Source organism: Lytechinus variegatus, chromosome 2 (assembly GCF_018143015.1).
Source record: "Lytechinus variegatus isolate NC3 chromosome 2, Lvar_3.0, whole genome shotgun sequence".
In the NCBI taxonomy this organism is placed as follows: domain Eukaryota; kingdom Metazoa; phylum Echinodermata; class Echinoidea; order Temnopleuroida; family Toxopneustidae; genus Lytechinus; species Lytechinus variegatus.
The window spans coordinates 79,056,219-79,074,941 of NC_054741.1; the positions used below are offsets into that span (position 1 = coordinate 79,056,219).

The 18,723-nt window shown below is 35.7% G+C and overlaps 1 protein-coding gene across 1 annotated transcript in view; it reads left to right on the forward strand.

Moving 5' to 3' along the window:
• The first annotated feature begins 6,770 nt into the window (after window positions 1-6,770).
• LOC121409166 (switch-associated protein 70-like) overlaps window positions 6,771-18,723 on the forward strand; it is a 28,123-nt gene continuing 16,170 nt past the window's right edge. The window contains exons 1-3 of the mRNA XM_041601011.1: window positions 6,771-7,132; window positions 11,542-11,853; window positions 12,548-12,763. Of these exons, the coding sequence (XP_041456945.1) occupies window positions 7,034-7,132; window positions 11,542-11,853; window positions 12,548-12,763 (627 nt within the window). The 5' untranslated portion in view covers window positions 6,771-7,033. The remainder of the gene's footprint in view (window positions 7,133-11,541; window positions 11,854-12,547; window positions 12,764-18,723) is intronic.

Here is an 18,723-nt window from a genome sequence, read left to right on the forward strand (position 1 = left end):
TCGCTTCGCTCCCTCGCCGCTGGCGCCCCCCCCCCTATTTCAAAATCCTGGATCCGCCCCTGTTGGGCTAGGATTTTTTTATACTTTGGAGAAGTGCCAAAAAAAAAAAAAAACATTGAATAAAATATTTTTCTCATTGATCAAAGGTGATATCAGTGTATTTTGATTGAGGGGCAAGGCTCAATCAGTTCGATTAAGTATTGTTAGACTCTAATTATTATTTTAGATGAAAACAATGTTGGTACATTATTATATATGTATTATGTAGACATACATGACATATACATCTGTTTCCATATACGCTTCTATTTTATTTTTATGTTTACTTCTTTCCCCCCTTTCCATTTTTGTCATAAAAAAGATAACAGAGGTGTCGCTCCATGTAAACCTGAAGAGTACCACATTATATCACAATACTTGAAAGCATGTTCTTGTTTAGGAAGGGTGGTGACGACCAAAAAGGAGAAAAACAGAGAGTAAAAAAAAACACAAGAAGAGAGTTAATAGCCAGGGGCGTTATCCGGGATATTTTAGAGAGGGAAGGGCAGGGGGGGCAAAGGAGATTAAGCTGACAATTTTTTTTTTCGCTCCCGCCATGAAAAATAGGGATAGCGCCCAACCTCTTTCCAAAATCTCCTTTCTTGATTTCGTCTGTTTTCATTTCATCATTAATTTTTGAACAGTTTGTGGCTGTCGTCTCGACCTGCTCCCTTGTAACGCCGCCATAGTATTTGCTTACCTTAATCTTTATCCGAAAGGTATGCTTGCTTAATGTATAGGTAAGGATAGATAGGGAATTCATTCTATCTGTTGGATGTGATCCGAAACGGCACCTTACTCCGCTTTTTCGCGAAAAACTGAAAACTTTCGACATACTTTCATTATTTTGTTTAGATTTCGTTAAGTCGTATTCCTCCGAAATGTCAAAGTTTTGACCCTGATAACATACACAACAAAATAAATCACCACCCCGCAAGACAATCTTAAAGGTGCAGTATATGGATTTTACCTGATCTGTAGTATCGTTTGCACATTATACAGGCAAACGAAATTTATATCTTTTGGGTGTAATACTTGAAATCTTATAACAATCATATATGTAATTTTCGTTCATTTACATTACCCGGTCTAATACAATCTCATTTCATTATTTAAATAAGTGGCACGTAAAAACATCGTTGAAGTGTCTTGTATGCAATTGTAGACCATTCCTTTAGATTTCAGTAAAGTGGTTTAGGGTACAAGAAAGATGGGAACTTTAGTGACAAATTAACGAACTATGGATCTCACTGACGAAAATAAAAGATGACATGAGCACAGTGGCTATAGTTTAAACGAAGTTCATGACGTTAATTCAAGAACACCCACTGGTTTATTCTTCCTTGCGTTCAACCATCGGCATAATAATCATTTACTTCGGTGTACTTGAGACGAACTCAACAACAATTACCAGCCATACTTTATTGGATTATAAAATGATATTCGTTGTTTACAGAGGGTTCTTTATATCACATTTGATTTATTCGGTTATCATTTTAATATTTATTTATCGATACGTAATCGCATTACATAACGAAGTTTAAACTGTTAATATCATGTATGTTCAATATTATTGTGTATAGGGGCGGCCAATTTCCTCTGATTTTACAATTCCTGAAAAGGGAAGAAAGAATCAATAAGAGAATGTACAAGCAAGAGAATTAAGGATTTGGGAAATAAAATGATGAATGACGTTGAAACTTCTAATTTTTATTCGAAGTTATCAGTCAAATAAGGGGTTATCTTGTTGCCCTATCAGTATCAGTTGCTATCGCTAGTATAAAAAAAAACAGGAGTGTAAGTGAAATGTCAATATTCTGAACTCAAACTTTATGATAAACACAGTTTAATACCATTAATGTTATTTTTCAATTACATTTTGTTATGGGTATTCTCACGGTACACCTGAATTTTGTTTTTGGAAAGAAACTCTTCAGATGCATGATGTGGATGTATAACTGAATTACGCAGGGACTGCGGAACAAAGGTGGCTTTACCCCCCCCCCCCCCACACACACACATAGGCGGCGGAAGCGGGGGGGACGTGTCCCCCCTAAATTTGAGGAGGGGGGACGGTCCCCCCCTAAATTTGTAGTTGATGACCTTTTTTTTTTTTTTTTTTTTTTTTTTTGCTTGTCAATTTATTTTCCTACGCGTCCTTCCTAAATTTTTTAGGTTGAGAACCTTTTTTTTTTTTTTGCTTGTCAAACTTTTTTCTTGGGTTGTCCCCTCCTTAAATTTTTGGCTTCCGCCGCCAATGCCCCCACACACACTTCTTGTAAACAAAAAAAAAATCAACATCTTATAGTGATTTTTTTTCATGTTTTTATTCATTTATTTCACATCTTTATACAGGGTAACCAATTCAGCTATACACGATAAAAAACATTTAGTCCATATGGCTCAGTTCCCCTTTCAAACATGCATTCTGCGGAGCCAGTATGTCATTCACATGTGAACTCAGCCATTCACATTTTTGCACGGTATTAGTAAAAGACCTTTTCACCTGCAAAGCTCTGAAGTATGTTTGGATTGGCTTTTTGATTTTTTTTCCTCGAAGAAGAAATCCATACTTCAACCATGGATCCATGCCTCAACTATAATTGAAGCTTGGTAGGTGGATGGATGTAGATTAGCAAAGGCGAAAGTAAGAGATCGAGCTGCATCCCTTTTTTTCTTCATGGCAGGGGCGGATGAAGTATTTTATGGGGAATGGAATAAAATAAATTTATGCCAGCTTGGTTGGCATAACGCGTTAGGAAAGTGGGGGGGGGGGGGTTGATGCGCAAGTATATACACATACATATACCCTAATCTGTAATTAACTTGCACAGATTCTTACACTTGTAATTTACTGATTTTTTTTGCCAACGAGCGAAGACAAAGAGCAAACAATATTAGATATAATTTATACGAACGCGAAGCGCGAGATGTATGTTACTGATAATGACCTGAAAAGGGGACTTATCAAGCACCGTTTGAATTCATGAAGAGGATAAGACTTGTATAAGCCTTCCATTAAAAACAAATAATGCGAACGCAACGCACGAACTGGATTAATGTTATATTTATGAGTGAATTTTGACATTTTGAGAACTCCTTTGTAATCAGGAACAGAATACTTATCTTACAAAACGAACAGTGCGAAGAACTTAACTGCTTTTCCTTTAATTTAAAAAGAAAATTTATGTGTCGCCGTAATCTTCTTAAACGGGTAATGCGCTCGCATTACCCCCCCCCCTCCTTTAATTTTTGTCCTATTCCCTTCCACTTCCCTTTCCTTCTCTCTTCCCTTGGTTTTGGTCTGCTCCTTCCGAAGATGTGTCCTTTCACATCCGGACATTTTTTTTAAATTCTTCTTCATTGTATCTTTTGATTATCTGTGTCAAAGTTGAAGATTTTCTTTTAAATTTTAAACCTGTTTTTAAAGAGGACCCCTCCTTTCAGACCTACACTCAAGGACAGAGACTATCATCTTTTTAAAACTTCCCTTTCCCCGGTTTTCTCCCTCCCTCTCCCTCTCACTCTCCCTCTCCCCTTTATCTTTCCTTCATAGATTTTTTAATGGACTCGTAAAAGAGATACTACGTATTTCAGGCGCTATCAATGCTCTTGAAAATGTTTCTCAGATTAAATAGGCAATGCGCGCACATCACAAAGCGCGAGCTGAATTTATCATTTCCATTTAGTGACTTTGTCCTATATACCCATCTGGATCTGTCTTTGTAAATTGACCCTATGAAATTAAATCGATGAGGATGGAGAGGGTGTGATGTTGTGGGGAGTTTCTTTTTTTTCTTTTTTTTAATATTAATGGTTCGCAACTCTTTAAAATAACGGTATTTGGGACGACATCATCATAGTTTCGGTATGTGTAAGAACAGTGGCGGATCCAGGGGGGGGGCACATCCGGCCGGTGCCCCCCCCCTTGAGAGCCATAATCATCATTTATTGTAAATATGCCGTTTTTACACAAGTATGCTCCCTTTTGAAAGTCAATATATTTTTAATGGGAATATGTGGTTCAAACACATATGTGGTTCAAACACATATGTGGTCCAAACACATATGTGGTTCAAACACAACTGATGACCCTTTTTATGCTTTACAAATTGTTATATCAAGTATTAAAACATAAAACACAGTCAGTGGTGTAACTACGGGGGGGTGGGCATGGGGGGCACGTGCCCTTCCAATCGGCTGGCCAAAAAAAAAAACGGGGAAAAGGAGAAAAAGAGGGAGAAAGGAAGAGAAACGTAGTGGGAAAGAATAAATTATTATTCATTATAATGTTATATTATATTACGATTATGTTATGTTCTATTACATAAGAAATATTTTTTTCATAACTTTATGAAAAACAATTTCATCATTTTCTATGTCTTCATTGTTCCTAGTGCTCGCATTGTCTGTTTAAGGAGACATATAATACTGTTGTACTAAAACCTCCCGTTTTCAAGTACACAAAATACCTTTCCTCGCACTTCGAGTTATTATTGTTTAATGTGAAATATGCATATTTTTCATGACTACTTAAAGTGATTGCCCCATGTTAAGGTCTTCATATAAAACATTACCTGTCCTTGCTTTTGTGGATTGGCGAGATATGTCTGCTCTTCAAGAATTCCTAAAATCAGTCCTTAAACATGTTAAATGTCCCTTTTTCGAATTTGAATATAACAAATAATAGTGAAATCCAAGTGAAATACGTTTGGCTTGTGAATTCCTACAAACAAGCCTTAAAATGCCCCTCTTCAGGTCCGAATTTCCTTAATTTTGAGCTGGCGCTTCGCGCTCGCAATATTTGATTAGTGAGATGCGTATGATAATCATGATTATAATGACTACAATTGCATCATTGTGTTTAGATGTAGTTCGAACAAAATCAGCAAGCACTTGGTACTCGCATTCGATGACTATGGTGAGGTATGTATTCTTTTAATGGATTCCTAAAATATAGTCCTTAAAATGTCCCTGTTTGTGGTCAATATATACAAAAATTTCAGCTCGCGCTTTGCGCTCGCATTGTTTGTTTAGCGAGACAGATACATATCATGATTACAAAAACTTGCTTATAATGTTCCTTTTTAGGTCTGAATATCAAAAATTTTCAGCTCGCGCTTCGCACTCACATTATTTGATCAGTGAGATACATATTCATTTAATGACAAGTAATGTCCTTGTTTCTATTAGGTCAGTATACCTGGCAACAGCGCGCTTTGCGTGCTCACTAAGTGACTAAATTTTTTTGCTGGTGCCCCCCCCCCCAAGCCGTGACCCATGGTACGCCACTGAACACAGTCATATTGTGTGAAGAAAACACATAAAAACTTGAACATAAAATCGTGAGAGCATTAGTCTCACTGATCTCTATAGATTTTTTTTATAGAGATCAGTGATTAGTCTAGGGAAAAATAATGATTCACGCAAGCTGCCGAAGGTGGCGTACTCCTACAATGACACGATGAACAGTTTAGTGCCATCAAGACTAATTCAGAATCAGAATTATTCTCCCCACCTCTTCATCATTATCATAATCATCATCGTCAGCATCATCACCATCATTATCATAAGAAGAAGAAGAAGGAAGAGGAGGAGGGGTGAATTACATCTATTATTAATCATAATTGTATCAATCCTATCATATAAATAATATTATTAATCATAACATTATATCAATCATAATTTATCATCAATCATATTAATCATAAAATCAACCATTTCAATCTTATTAATCAAATCAATCATTTCAATCATAACTTCTCAATAATATTTTTTTTTTACTTTTGATTTTTTACGATGTAGGTTTAATGAAAATATGCAAAGGAATATTACACTGAATTTTCAGTTTTTAGTTTGTGATTCCGTAAGACATATATGACCCCTATGCATAAATACTCCCTCGTCATGCAAAAATCGGATCTTTGAAGGCCAGTCACAGTGTAGGGAGAAAAAATTCTGAAAGGGGCGAGTTAGCTAAACAAGCTAGCCTATTGTTTAACATCCTTTTTAATACAAAATCTAATTTTGTGATAGACTAGTAACCCCCCCCCCCCTCCCCCCCCAAAAAAAATAGTTATAATATTTCACCCTTTTAATTCTTCCCTTTTCTAATTTTTTCCTCCGACTGGTCATAGAAGTATTTGGTGGCCATGGCTACAAGGTCCCCGATCGGTTTAAACTGCCCTTTTCTTAGAAAATAGAACTGGCCTAATCAGACACATTGTACGCTTATGATACAATCTATTACATTTAATTTTTCAGGGAGTTGACTCTCTGGATTTGTCCTCATGTTTTTCGTTCGTAAATGTATCGTTTGTTACCTCCATATCGAGGTTATTTCTGTGTTTAAGATCAAATGACGTCATTATTTACAAGGTCATATGGGTACGAGAAAACAAAAACACAAACTTTGGACCCTCGCCCCGCCTGAAATGTTTACGACTAAAACAATATTGTGGGTTGTGTGGGGGTGTGTCCAACACGTATTCCTACGTTTATTTTTTACGAACAAATCGTTGGGATTTTTCCATTTTTTATGACAAGTAAAACATATATTTTTAAATAAAATTGGAAAGAATAATATATGATTCTCGTCTTTATTAAAAAAAAACCCGTAAAAACACACGTATATTTTGAAATTCTTTCAATCTCCTTAAAAAAAATAATGGTACAGTCTTATTGCATATTCATTAAAAAAGTTTTGTTTGCCCAGAAACCCGGAAGTAGGGGAACGCTAAATCGTGCTGCAGCGCAATGAGGAACCGGACTTCCGAAAATACGTTGGAGCAGCTCAGCCGAACCTATACTTGCCCTTCGCGTCAGGCTAGCTTGCGGCGCAGCTAGTTTAGGCGACCATCGATCGACCGTACCAGTGTGCCGAGCTCGAGTTCTCGTCCTCAGTGCCACATCATATGTTAGAAAAGTTACTTGAATTGCATTTGCCGTCTAGAACGATTACAGCAATAATTTTGTTGAATTTGGCCAACTACAAATGGCGCGGAGAGAGGAATGCATACCTAGGTGGTTGTGGCATGCTTTTGACGCTCTTGATAGTGATAAAAATGGATCTGCTCCAAAGACAGAATTAAAGGTACGATGTGCAGTCCGACTTTTTGATGTTTAAATTGAAATTTGAATGCCTTCAGAAGTTCAGTTCTGTATAGCCAGGAGGCTTCTAGAGAGTAACGTAACTAGAGTAACCTTACGTTAGTAAATGATTTTTACTCTCTAGAAGCCTCCTGGCTAGTTCTGTACTGAACGAATGAGTGGGATAAGGTTGAATGGATTTTCAAATCAATATGCCGGGACTTTGTTTGGCCTTTAAAAATGAGCATTGTTTCCTATCTCGTCATGCCAATGTTTGAAATGTGATACTGGTACTATAAGTTCATGAGCAGTACAGTGGCATGGTGAGTGAAACAATTTGAGAGGACCAGATGACAATTGTGAAAAAAATACAAAAATGTACTGTTGTGATTGATTTTAATATAATATTCAGAAAATAGTATCTTATTTCACCTTTTCCCTTTCTTTTCCTTCTCTTTCTCTTTTTGGTCAGGAATATTTTTTTTGGGTACACATGTACATGTACGTGCCCACTTACTGCGGCAGCCCGAACACGTACTGTGTTAAAAACGTGTCGATCCCGAGGCAACGTGCCCACATGCAGTGTGCACACTACCAATTGTATCGTTAGGATCTGCTTGTAGAATAGTTTTATTACATTTTGTTGAGCCTGCATAGTCAGTATGTTTACTTCAGGAACATAGATCTTTCTCAAAGCAATTATTGACTTCTTCTTGATCTGAAGATAAAATACCGGTATTCTTTTTCAACATTTAAAGTCATTTCAGTGACAGATGAAATGGAAAAGGGCCTGTATCGTAAAGCAGATGTCTTATGAAAGAGGAAAGCTAAGTCAAATATTAATTTGTAGAATTTACAATAAATACATACCTGTATGTTAAAATAGAAAAATTTGATGATCAATGTGTACTAACTCCCTTTTGTGTACGTGTGAAACTAGGGTGAAACTAATAACCCAGCCTTTCTCATCAGGCAGGGAATGGGATGAAATTTCAGGATACAAACTTTAACTTCCTGTTAATTACTCTATTTACCTATATGATTGCAAAAAGGTCATCAGATGTGAGTATATTATATAATTGGTAGGTTTTTTATCATCAGTACGGGTACTTGTCTGTTGATTGAAGTTGGTACATATCGCATAAAAGTGAGGTTTTAATTTTGCCTCCATGTCATTAAATGGAAATAGTATTCATAGCTACAATGTAAAGGGAAGTAGTCCTTAAATTATTAACTAAAGTGCTAAACTATTAAATTAATTAGCCATTGACTCACTACCACCCACTTGAGTTTGATTGATATAAATGGGGATTGTGAAAGGGGACATTCTTGCTTTATAACAGTGGAAATAATTGGAAATAATTCATAATTAGAATCGTTACTCAAGCATGAAACCAAATGAACTAAGCTCAATTAATTTACAAAGAATGGTGAATGATGAACGTGTTTATTTGTTCCAATGTACCTACTGCATACTGTACATGTGTATATACATACTGTACATGTACTGTATGTGTCCATTTTCATCATCTCATGGAGTCTACTCTTTTTTTTTTAGATTGAGATTGTACTAGAAAATCCTAATTTTACATCTTTCAGAGTTTTTATATATTTTTTAAAATTTATTTTTGAATGATTGTTTTAATATTAAGATGAATTGGAAGCTCTTGATGACCATCATAAAGAGCTTGATCTTGCAACTAAAGTTATCATTTAGAGAGCGTTGTTGGCTCAGTTGCTAACGCGTCTGCCCGTCGAACCAAAGATCGTGGGTTCAAGTCCTCCCCGGGCAGATGACTGAAGCCAGTGCATTGTGTGTAAACGTCTATCCCATGTTTCATAGATGCATGCTATGTTACAATGGAAAAATCTCTGTCCTTCAGATAGGATGTTAAATGGAGGCCCGTGTAGAGGAGAGTCACCACCTTTGCACATTAAGAACCAGCTGCACTATTTTTATAAGAGTAGGAGGAAACCCCTGTGTAGTGGTCCACCTGCACTCACCTCAATCAATTATATCGGGAGGAGAGACCTGCGGATCAGAGTGATTCAGTTCGCTTTTCGCCTCCCAGGCACAGGTGACGCCAAACAAATAACAATGATAATGATAATCATTGAATTTTTAAAAAAGCTGGGGGTTTTTAAAGATATTTTCTTTGATACTGGCAGTGGATGAGATGATGTATGATCAATATGAATAGATCATCCCCTAAAACTCAATCATTGTGCACATTATATTCATTGTCCATGTGTAGTGAGAGGTTTTTGTAGGCAGCAATGTCTTTTGACACTGCTGGAAAAAAACATGGAAAAAAAACTCTAGCAGTTTCAGAACAAGGTTTATCACACAACTGACACGATGGTCTTTGGGTCACAGTGTATAATAATACTGTACAAGGATCTTTCTTTTGTTTGATATTCTGATCTAAACACAAGCTCTTCTTTGAATTTGGTCAACAATCTGACCTCTATTGTGAGTCATATTTATTTTACAATTGACATGTTTGATGAACTTCTTGTTTTTGTATTGACTGAAAACTGATGATACAGTATTCTACATGCTAAAAGCTCACCTTGAATGGCAATGGAAACTGGCAAGTGAATATCTGTTTACAGAGAGTCTTAATCTGAAGAAATTAGTTTTCCATTGACCGCATATGATTTCTGGCCTTTGATGCACAGTCCCTGTAGATTCCAGCCTGTACTAATGTTGAATGGAATAAAGGTGTTATCTTGAGCAAAAAATAAAGCTTTTCAAAGAGTAAAATTTTGTGCAAGTGTAAGGGGTAGGGCTATACTCTTCAATCATGTGTGGAACCAATTTATGAAATACAATAATCTGTATAGCATGCAATGTGTACCGTCTATGAAATCTGTTACAAATTTAATTTATTTTTGGTGCACATTTATTTATTTTTGTTTACATTGTTTATATGAAATTATTTAACAAGTTTACTCAGTACTCACAATATGCTATCCTAACCTACATGAGCCCAGCAATTAGATTGATGTGTTGCTCAAGTGATTCAAACCTCAAGTGATAAAATGTGAACATTCACAAGAGCTCTTTTTACTATAAATTGCTTTTTGAAAAACCATTGGATGACAGACAGGAAGTCCTTATATCAATACTGATCATATTGGTTAGACCTGCTCAAGTGCAATGATGTAGGTTTGGTCACGGAAACAATTAAATGTTTACTGGCAGGAAAAGAAAAATTATAGTTCTGGACCAAAAATATTTATATATAATCAATAAAGTAAAATTCTCTGAGCAAAATGCTGAAAATTTCATCAAAATCTTATTAAAAAAAAATAACAGAGTTATTGCAGTTTTAGCAATATTTTGTGAAAACGGTTATGTATGTCATCATGAATGTATGTAGGTGGGGTGATGATGTCACACCCCAGTTTCTTTTTCCATATATATTACATGAAATCAGAATTATTTCATTTTTTTCATACAAGTGTGAATGATATGTCTCCCTTATTTCTGAAAAAAAAGTTGCAGCAAAGAATATCTACTGTAATGCATTCAGTTGTCAATCCAACTTTTTTTATTTTGGGGGAAAAAATTGACTAAAATTTTACATATATTTACGATAAAATACTAAAGAACATGTGGGGTTATGACATCATCAGTTTGCTCTTTGAATATTCATGAAGTCATTTACAGAACTGATTGCCCAAAATAATGCACATCTGTATCATAACTTTGTTATTTCTTGTTCGTTTTAATCAAATTTTCAGTGTGTTGTTTGTCTTGTTTTTCTTTATCAGTTCAAATCGTGTTATTTTCCAGCCGGGAGTACCCCTTTAAAGCTTTCTACATATATGTAATTCCGAACATGCCACACAAGTTACAGCCTTGTGTGCAAATTTACAAGTACATGTATGAATGTTTCTGATTTGCCAATTCAGGTTATTTTCAGTAGTAACATAATTTTGTAATGGGGGGGGGGGGGCTCCATCAAGGAGAAGGATAATCCAGTTGATGAACCAAGGTTATATGTACATGTATGTTGCTATTAAAAAAAAGAAAAACAGACAGATTTCCATACCATGTGATCATACTTGAAGCTCTGCTCTGAATGTCTGAAATGGTCATAATCTCTGAAAATGCCAAATAAACAATTGATGACATTTGTCATTATCTAGAAAAATCAACAATCTGCTTTTATATGTTTTCTATTCACCCCCCCCCCCTCCATTCCCCATTTGTAAGTCCACATGACTAAATAGTGTGAAATTAACTTACACTTTTACAGGTCTGTAAAATGCAGTGTTATGATATATATGAAAAATGCTGTTCATTTTTCAAGAATACAAAGGAAAATAAACAATGTTATAGTTTTGTGACTTTTGTCTAATATCAAGGATTGACCCATTGCTTTATGATATTGTTTCTTATAGGTTCTCACTGCTCATATTGGGAACTCATTAGGGGCTGAGAACAGCAATGCCATAGCCAAACGTCTTATGGAGCTGTTTGAGGATCATCAATCCATTGGCTTCAATGACTACCGTGAATTCTTGAGGAAAGAAAAGTTCCTTGTCCTTGAAAACATGGACCTGGTGAAGCTGGAAGAAGTATCTTGGATGATCTGCGGGAGATGTTATGGGCAGAGGGACAAGAATGTCCTGGACAATAGAGATGTGTACAAGTTGTGGAGAATCTTCAATTTCTTTGCTGAGCCAGTATTCCCAGTTGTTCTGGATCCACAGGTAATCTGCCTTGGGTCTGTCGCTGATAAAGACAATACGTTGAATAGTATTTTGAAGAATTCGTTAACATGATTATGATGATGATAATGGTAAAGACCCGGTCTCAGAGAGACAGAGAGTTGTTTCAGAAAACTTTGCAACTCACCACCCAATTTTCTTTTTCAGAAACTACTAATTTTTTAGAAGAAGTATATATTTTACCTAAATATTCTGATCAGGCCTCTGGATTTGTGATGTATTGACATACCAAAGCTGCCAGGAAATCCTTTCACAAAGACAAAAGTTTATCAACATTTTAAGAGCCTCGTGAATAGGGTGCAGTTTTGAATAATAACAATTGAAAGGGTATTCCGGAAAGAAATTACTTGAAAGGAACATATTTAATTCATACTATTTTTGCATCCTAGTTCATACTACAAAATTATTTGTACCAAAGACAGAAGTGATTAGTATATATTTAATATACATATACTAGAATGAGCTTGTAACATTTCCTGTATAAAGACCTTTGGAAATGAATTTCATGTGCGTACATAATTACATTTATCAATATTTGAAACTTCAGCACACTGGCACACTGTCTTTGCAAAATGATTAATTGGTACAGAATATTAGCTACTAGTTGATCTACTACATTCACAGGGAAGTGTTTTTTGCAGTAAATCAATCTCCTGATGTTCTATTTTCCTCATAGGAAGCAGCTATCATGTTTGAGAAACTTGTTGTTGCTATGGGAATGAAGTGGAGTTTAACAGAATTCCACTCTCACATCGCGATGCTTCAAACTCTGACATTCACAAACTGCTTAAAGTTTTTTGAACAGCAATACACGGGTAAAGTCGACAAGATGTGTGTCCAAGTGGGCATCTCAGAGGTCTACAATAATATGATAGAAGAGGTGGAAAAAATGGTGAGTTCAGATGATGGTGAGGTAATGTTTCTATAAGTTTTGGTTACTAAATCCCTGAAAGTGTCTGTTTTATTTTCAAGATTATTACATATGTACATATATGTCAACCTAATGTATTTTGTGGATGATGCGTAATAACAACTTAATTTTTTTGGATGTGTATCATGATTTAAGAACAAGTGTCTGATCATAATGAAAAAATCTGCATTTTTTTTACTTTTCTTATATTGATATAAATCCACTTCTCAATCTCAAGTATGGAATAGGATGAAAATTTAAAGGTCAAGTCCACCCCAGAAAATTGTTGATTTGAATCGATATAGAAAAATCAGACAAACATATAGCTGCAAATTTCATCAAAATCGGATGTAAAATAAGAAAGTTATGACATTTTTAAGTTTCACTTATATTTCACAAAACAATTAAATGCACAACTCAGCGATATGCAAAGTCGATGATGTCCATCACTCACTATTTCTTTTGTTTTCTATTGTTTGAAGAATACAATATTTCAATTTTTACAGATTTGATAATTAGGACCAACTTACACATGTAACTCAACCATAAACTGTTAAAATATGGTATAATTCCACATGTTCATGAAGAAATTCAACTTTGTTTCACTTGACAAGGAGAAAATTAGAATATTTCATATTTCATAAAATAAAATACAAAGGAAATGGTGAGTGGGTAACATCATCAGTCTGCCAATTTGCACACTGACCAGGATGTGCATATAACTGTTTTGTGAAATTAAGCGAAATTTTAAAATGTCATAACTTTCTTATTTTACATCCTATTTGGATGAAATTTTCAGCGTTTTGCTTGATGGATTTTTCTCCTTTTTTTCAAATCAAGTTTTTGTTGGGATGGACTTGTCCTTTAAGGATGTAGTCTTTGTAGCTTACTGATATCTAATCAGTGTTACAAGACAATTATTCAGAGATTCTCTCCTAAAAACAGAGAGTTTAAATACCAAGTGGATTTTGATAGTTGAAAGTTAAAAAGAATAAACGGTTAAAAAACAGCCACTGCACTTTTCTAAGATTGCATTGTTTATGATACTCAAGGTATAATTCACATTATTGACACTTTACCAATTAAAATTTGAGATGGGATTTGATAGAAGTTTTTGCTGCATTTAAATGGTACTCATTGTCTATGCAGCAGCTTTGTCACATGCTGCATCTTTAGGATGAATACTATTTAGTCTCTTTTCACAGCAGCTACGTGTAGGATCCCAGCATGGGCAGGGTTCAATGAGGGGAGCATTTCATCAACTTTAGGACTTCTAAAGTTTTTTATCTTACTGTTATACAGATTATGAGATGGGCATAGTGCTAAATTGGAGAAAATCTTTTGTCCTATTTCTAACTCAAACCATGTATGAGCTTTATAATTCATATTGCAATTTGACCAATGCTTTTTATGTCTTTGAGACTGATACTGGGCTTCTGTGACCTCAGCAGAAAAACCGTATGGTATGCTGCTTTGAAGTTCAAAGCTGAGTGGAATCAGTGTTAGTCAGTTACTGTTACAAATCACAACCCCATAGAACCCATCAATACGTTTTGCATGTACAGTATGTAAACTTTGAAATGGGGGTCTAAGGAACTGACCAAAATGGTAAAGTACAGGGTCTTGGGAAATACTGTGCGGTGTGAAAAACAGGATTTACAGAACGGGATCGTGGCGCTGTAGGTAAGGTGCACCATAGCGCTGTGTATGCTTGCCATGCATGGAGCGGCTACTACATATGTAGGGAGTTGTGAAGCCATAGGTTCATCTCTCGCATGCATTGCTCATATGTCTTGTAATGGGGGTCTTTAGATTGTGGCTTGGCGGCTTCTGAACTGAATTTTTGTCATTCGGAGTATATAGAGAACTGAAAATTAGGTCTGAAAAAGGGGTCACACAAAGCATCACGTTCCCGTACCACCAATATATATGAGTGCCCCCCCCCTCCGGATACAGTTCCTTCCTGACCTGCGGTTACCTGTGAGTAACAGCAATATATACTTCCACTTCACCAGGAAGTTGCCATCAACTCTTTGCTCAGCCTACTACATATACTTTTATTCTTGTTACCTGTATTTAGATTTGTGACTTTGATTTTTAGAACTTTCATATTTGGGCCAAGACTCTGTATTATACGCTTGTAGTCAGTTCCTTAGACCCCATTTCAGAGTTTCTTGAGGCACACTCCCATCAAATAATAATTTGAGTGCCCCCACCCCCGACTGGCGGATCCAAGATTTCATGATTCAGAGGGCACAGTGGGTTCATTTTTTTCCATAATATCCTAGTTCTCACTTCCAAAAAATTATAAATTTGCCTTTTGAAAAAATCCATGCAAGCTAAACAATTTACTTTAGTAAGCGGAAGCACAATGCCAAGTTTGGGTGGTGATGGCTGGGTCACCTCAAAGAACTCTACCTGTGTTACCTTGTTTGGGAATGAATTCATTGGACTTTGAACATTTGAAGATTACATTTCAAATGTAATGAATTACTGCAGGTTTGTACAATGAATACATTGATTGTTGATATGGGTTTTTATGGTTAAAGATTGTTTGCTTTTTTTACATCCATACTGATACTTAGTTTACTACTCTGACAACCATAAACAATTCTTTACATATAAGACTTCAGATCATATCTCCTGATATTTTCTTTTTTATGAAGTATCTTTGTCCTTTAAAGGGATGCTCTGGACTGAAAGCAATATGATTTAAACAGATAAAGAAAAAATAGACAATCAAAACACTGAAAATTTGATCAAAATCGGACAAGGAATAACAAAGTTAAAGCACTTTAAAGATTTGCATTATTCCGACGAAACAGTTTCTAGGCATGTCTTCATGAATATTCAGTGAGCAAATTGACAATGTCATATCCCCACTTGTCCTTTTTGTATTTTATTTTTAATATGAAATAAGGTTTTTTCAATTTTTTTCTTCCAAGAACTGAAAAAATGGATTGACAACTGAATTGTGTATTGGTTATTATTTGCTACCACTTATTTCATTGTAAAGGAGACACATTATTCACAATTGTATAAAAAAATGAAACAATTTTGATTTCATTTAATAAAATAAGAAAAAGGAAAGTGTGGATTTGACATCATCAGTCCACCTAATGAATATTCATGATGACGTGCATATAACTACATGTATTCCACAAAATATTGCTAAAGTTTAAAATTCAGTAATACTTCATTATTTGTTGTCAAATTTTGATGAAATTTTCAGCATTTTGCTCTGTGAATTTCACTCTTCATGTATTTATTTAGATATAAATATCTTCAGCCCGGAGTACCCCTTTAAAGGTCAAGTCCACCTCAGAAAAATGTTGATTTGAATCAATAGAGAAAAATCAAACAAGCACAATGCTGAAAATTTCATCAAAATCAGATGTAAAACAAGAAAGTTATGACATTTAAAAGTTTCGCTTATTTTCAACAAAATAGTTATATGAACGAGCCAGTTACATCCAAATGAGAGAGTCGATGACGTCACTCACTCACTATTTCTTTTGTTTTTTATTGTTTGAATTATACAATATTTCAATTTTTATGAATTTGATGATTAGGACCTCCTTGCCTGAAGCACAAAATGTTAAAATAATGGAATTCCAATATTTCATATTTCATACAATAAAATACAAAAGAAATAGTGAGTGATGTCATCAACTCTCTCATTTGGATGTAACTGGCTCGTTCATATAACTATTTTGTTGAAAATAAGCGAAACTTTGAAATGCCATAACTTTCTTATTTTACATCCGATTTTGATGAAATCTTCAGTGTTATGCTTGTTAAATTTGTCTCTTTTTATTCCAATCAAGTTTTTGTTGGGGTGGACTTGTCCTTTAATAGTAGAAACCTTACACTGCATAGAAGGCTGTATCTTACAGAGTTTCCATTGATATTGATTCAAGTTTCTATTAATATTCAATTTGATTTGGAGAATCACGGCTGTTAAAATGGAAATAATACATTGATAATATGAGAATCATTAGGCGAAAGCCGGCCCGTGCCCCCCCCCCCCTTTGAGAGGCATAATTAAAATTTGTAATGTAAAAATGCCTTTAAAACAGAATCGTGCCCCCCCTCCTGAAACTGAAGACCTTTTTTTTCTTGTCATACATGTACTTTTTAGTGAACAAAATGCTTTTTGGTTAAAAACCTTCTTTTTTCTCCTTTTTTTGCTTGTCAAATTTTTTCCTTGGGGAAAATGTGCCCCCCTCCCTTATGGAAAATCCTGGATCTGCCCCTGCTACAATGTATGATACTTGTGTCATAAAAGTTGATATTTTGATATACATGTAATATCAGATGTATTGAGGAAGTGTATTTTAGCAAACATAATTCCTCTTTGGCTTTGTCCTAGCTATCTTTTAATTCCAATCATGATTGTTAAAACAATGATATCCTCTCTTCTGTTTATCTCCAATACCTGTTTCCCCCATGACAGTTTCTTAACCTCAGACTATTGTTTAACCCCTGGTTATAACCCCATGGTATCCCATTAGTATATTTTTTTCCTTTTCACACCCAGGCCTAAATTTTCTGCCTATAACCCTATATGCCCCCCTTACATTGACGAGTGGATACCATGCGCAACCAAAAAAATCTTTAAAAGGGTGTCTTTTTCAAGATAGGGCATGTTGCGTACGTAACGTGACAAGGTTGTCAAAAATAATGAAAAAAGGGTTATCTAATTTGCGAGAGTGTAAAAATTAAGACTAAAATGTTTTATGAAGGATGTACTTTTACCCCAAGAGTCAACACTACGTGTTTAGAGTACGATTTGCACCAGATGTGAAAGGTGGGGCTGTCAACCCAATGATGTAGGTGAAGGTAAAACCGACAACCAACGTCCGTGACATAACAATAAAAATATTGCTGTACTTGTTTTGGGGGTCAATTGCCAAGAGTTTCGTTTTGTTTCCAATACTTGTTAAGGGTACTTAAGGTGCATTTTCAGAAAATGGAAAATATGTGTTTAGGGTGCTTTTCGAGACCCCATGGTCGCTCATGGTATCCACTCGTCAATGGAAGTGGCCTCCCCGGGCTATAACCCCGGCTAAGAACACCTTGCTTGTTCCTATAGTGGTACATGTAGACTGTAGAGCTCATAAGTGCTTACAATATCTCTGAATGGCTGGGGGGGCACTTCCATTTTTGGTCGCGCATGGTATCCACTTGTCACTGTAAGTGGCCCCCCCCCCTGGCTGAATGGATTACAGCGCTTGGACATTTTGCCTCACGTGTACCATGAAACACCATATTTGGCATGGCTGAGTACAATTCTGTTCTCATAAGAGCCCCGGCTCCTCTCTTTTCATGCCTTAGCACCACAGTTGCCAGGGCAACTATGCTATCTTGCAGTCCCACAGAGGACTGTAGTACTGTTGAGGTTTAATCATTTTGCAAAAGTGTTGAGAATGGATAGTTCAGCCTATACCCCAGTCTGTAGGTAGGGCTAACTTTCCAAAAAATAGCCACATCTATGATAGCACAGGATTTAATACAAAAACTGGCTTTCAAGAAAATGGTGCAAGTTTCCCCACAAGTTCCATTCTGTGCATGTCTGAGTGCATTCAAGTGGCAGGTTTTGATTTTCCTTTCATTTGAAGTAGGGATCGCTAGTTGTTTGAGTTAAGAGATTTTCATTGAGCCTGTTAGTAGTTCTTAGCAATAGCATGTCTTTCATAAGGATGATGATGAACACATTGGTTGTTGTTCTTCACCCATGCTTGACATCAATCTTAAAGGGTAGTATTCTCATTGACTAAAAAGTCCAAACTATTACTGCTAGGTTTCATCTTCAATATGACAAGACAATGCTCAAAAGAAATCATTTTGATTTCACATTGCACCTAATTACTGATATCATCTTTTTCTTCTGATTTCATTGCAAAATAAGTGTAGGCAGTTGTTACTCCATCAAACTATGG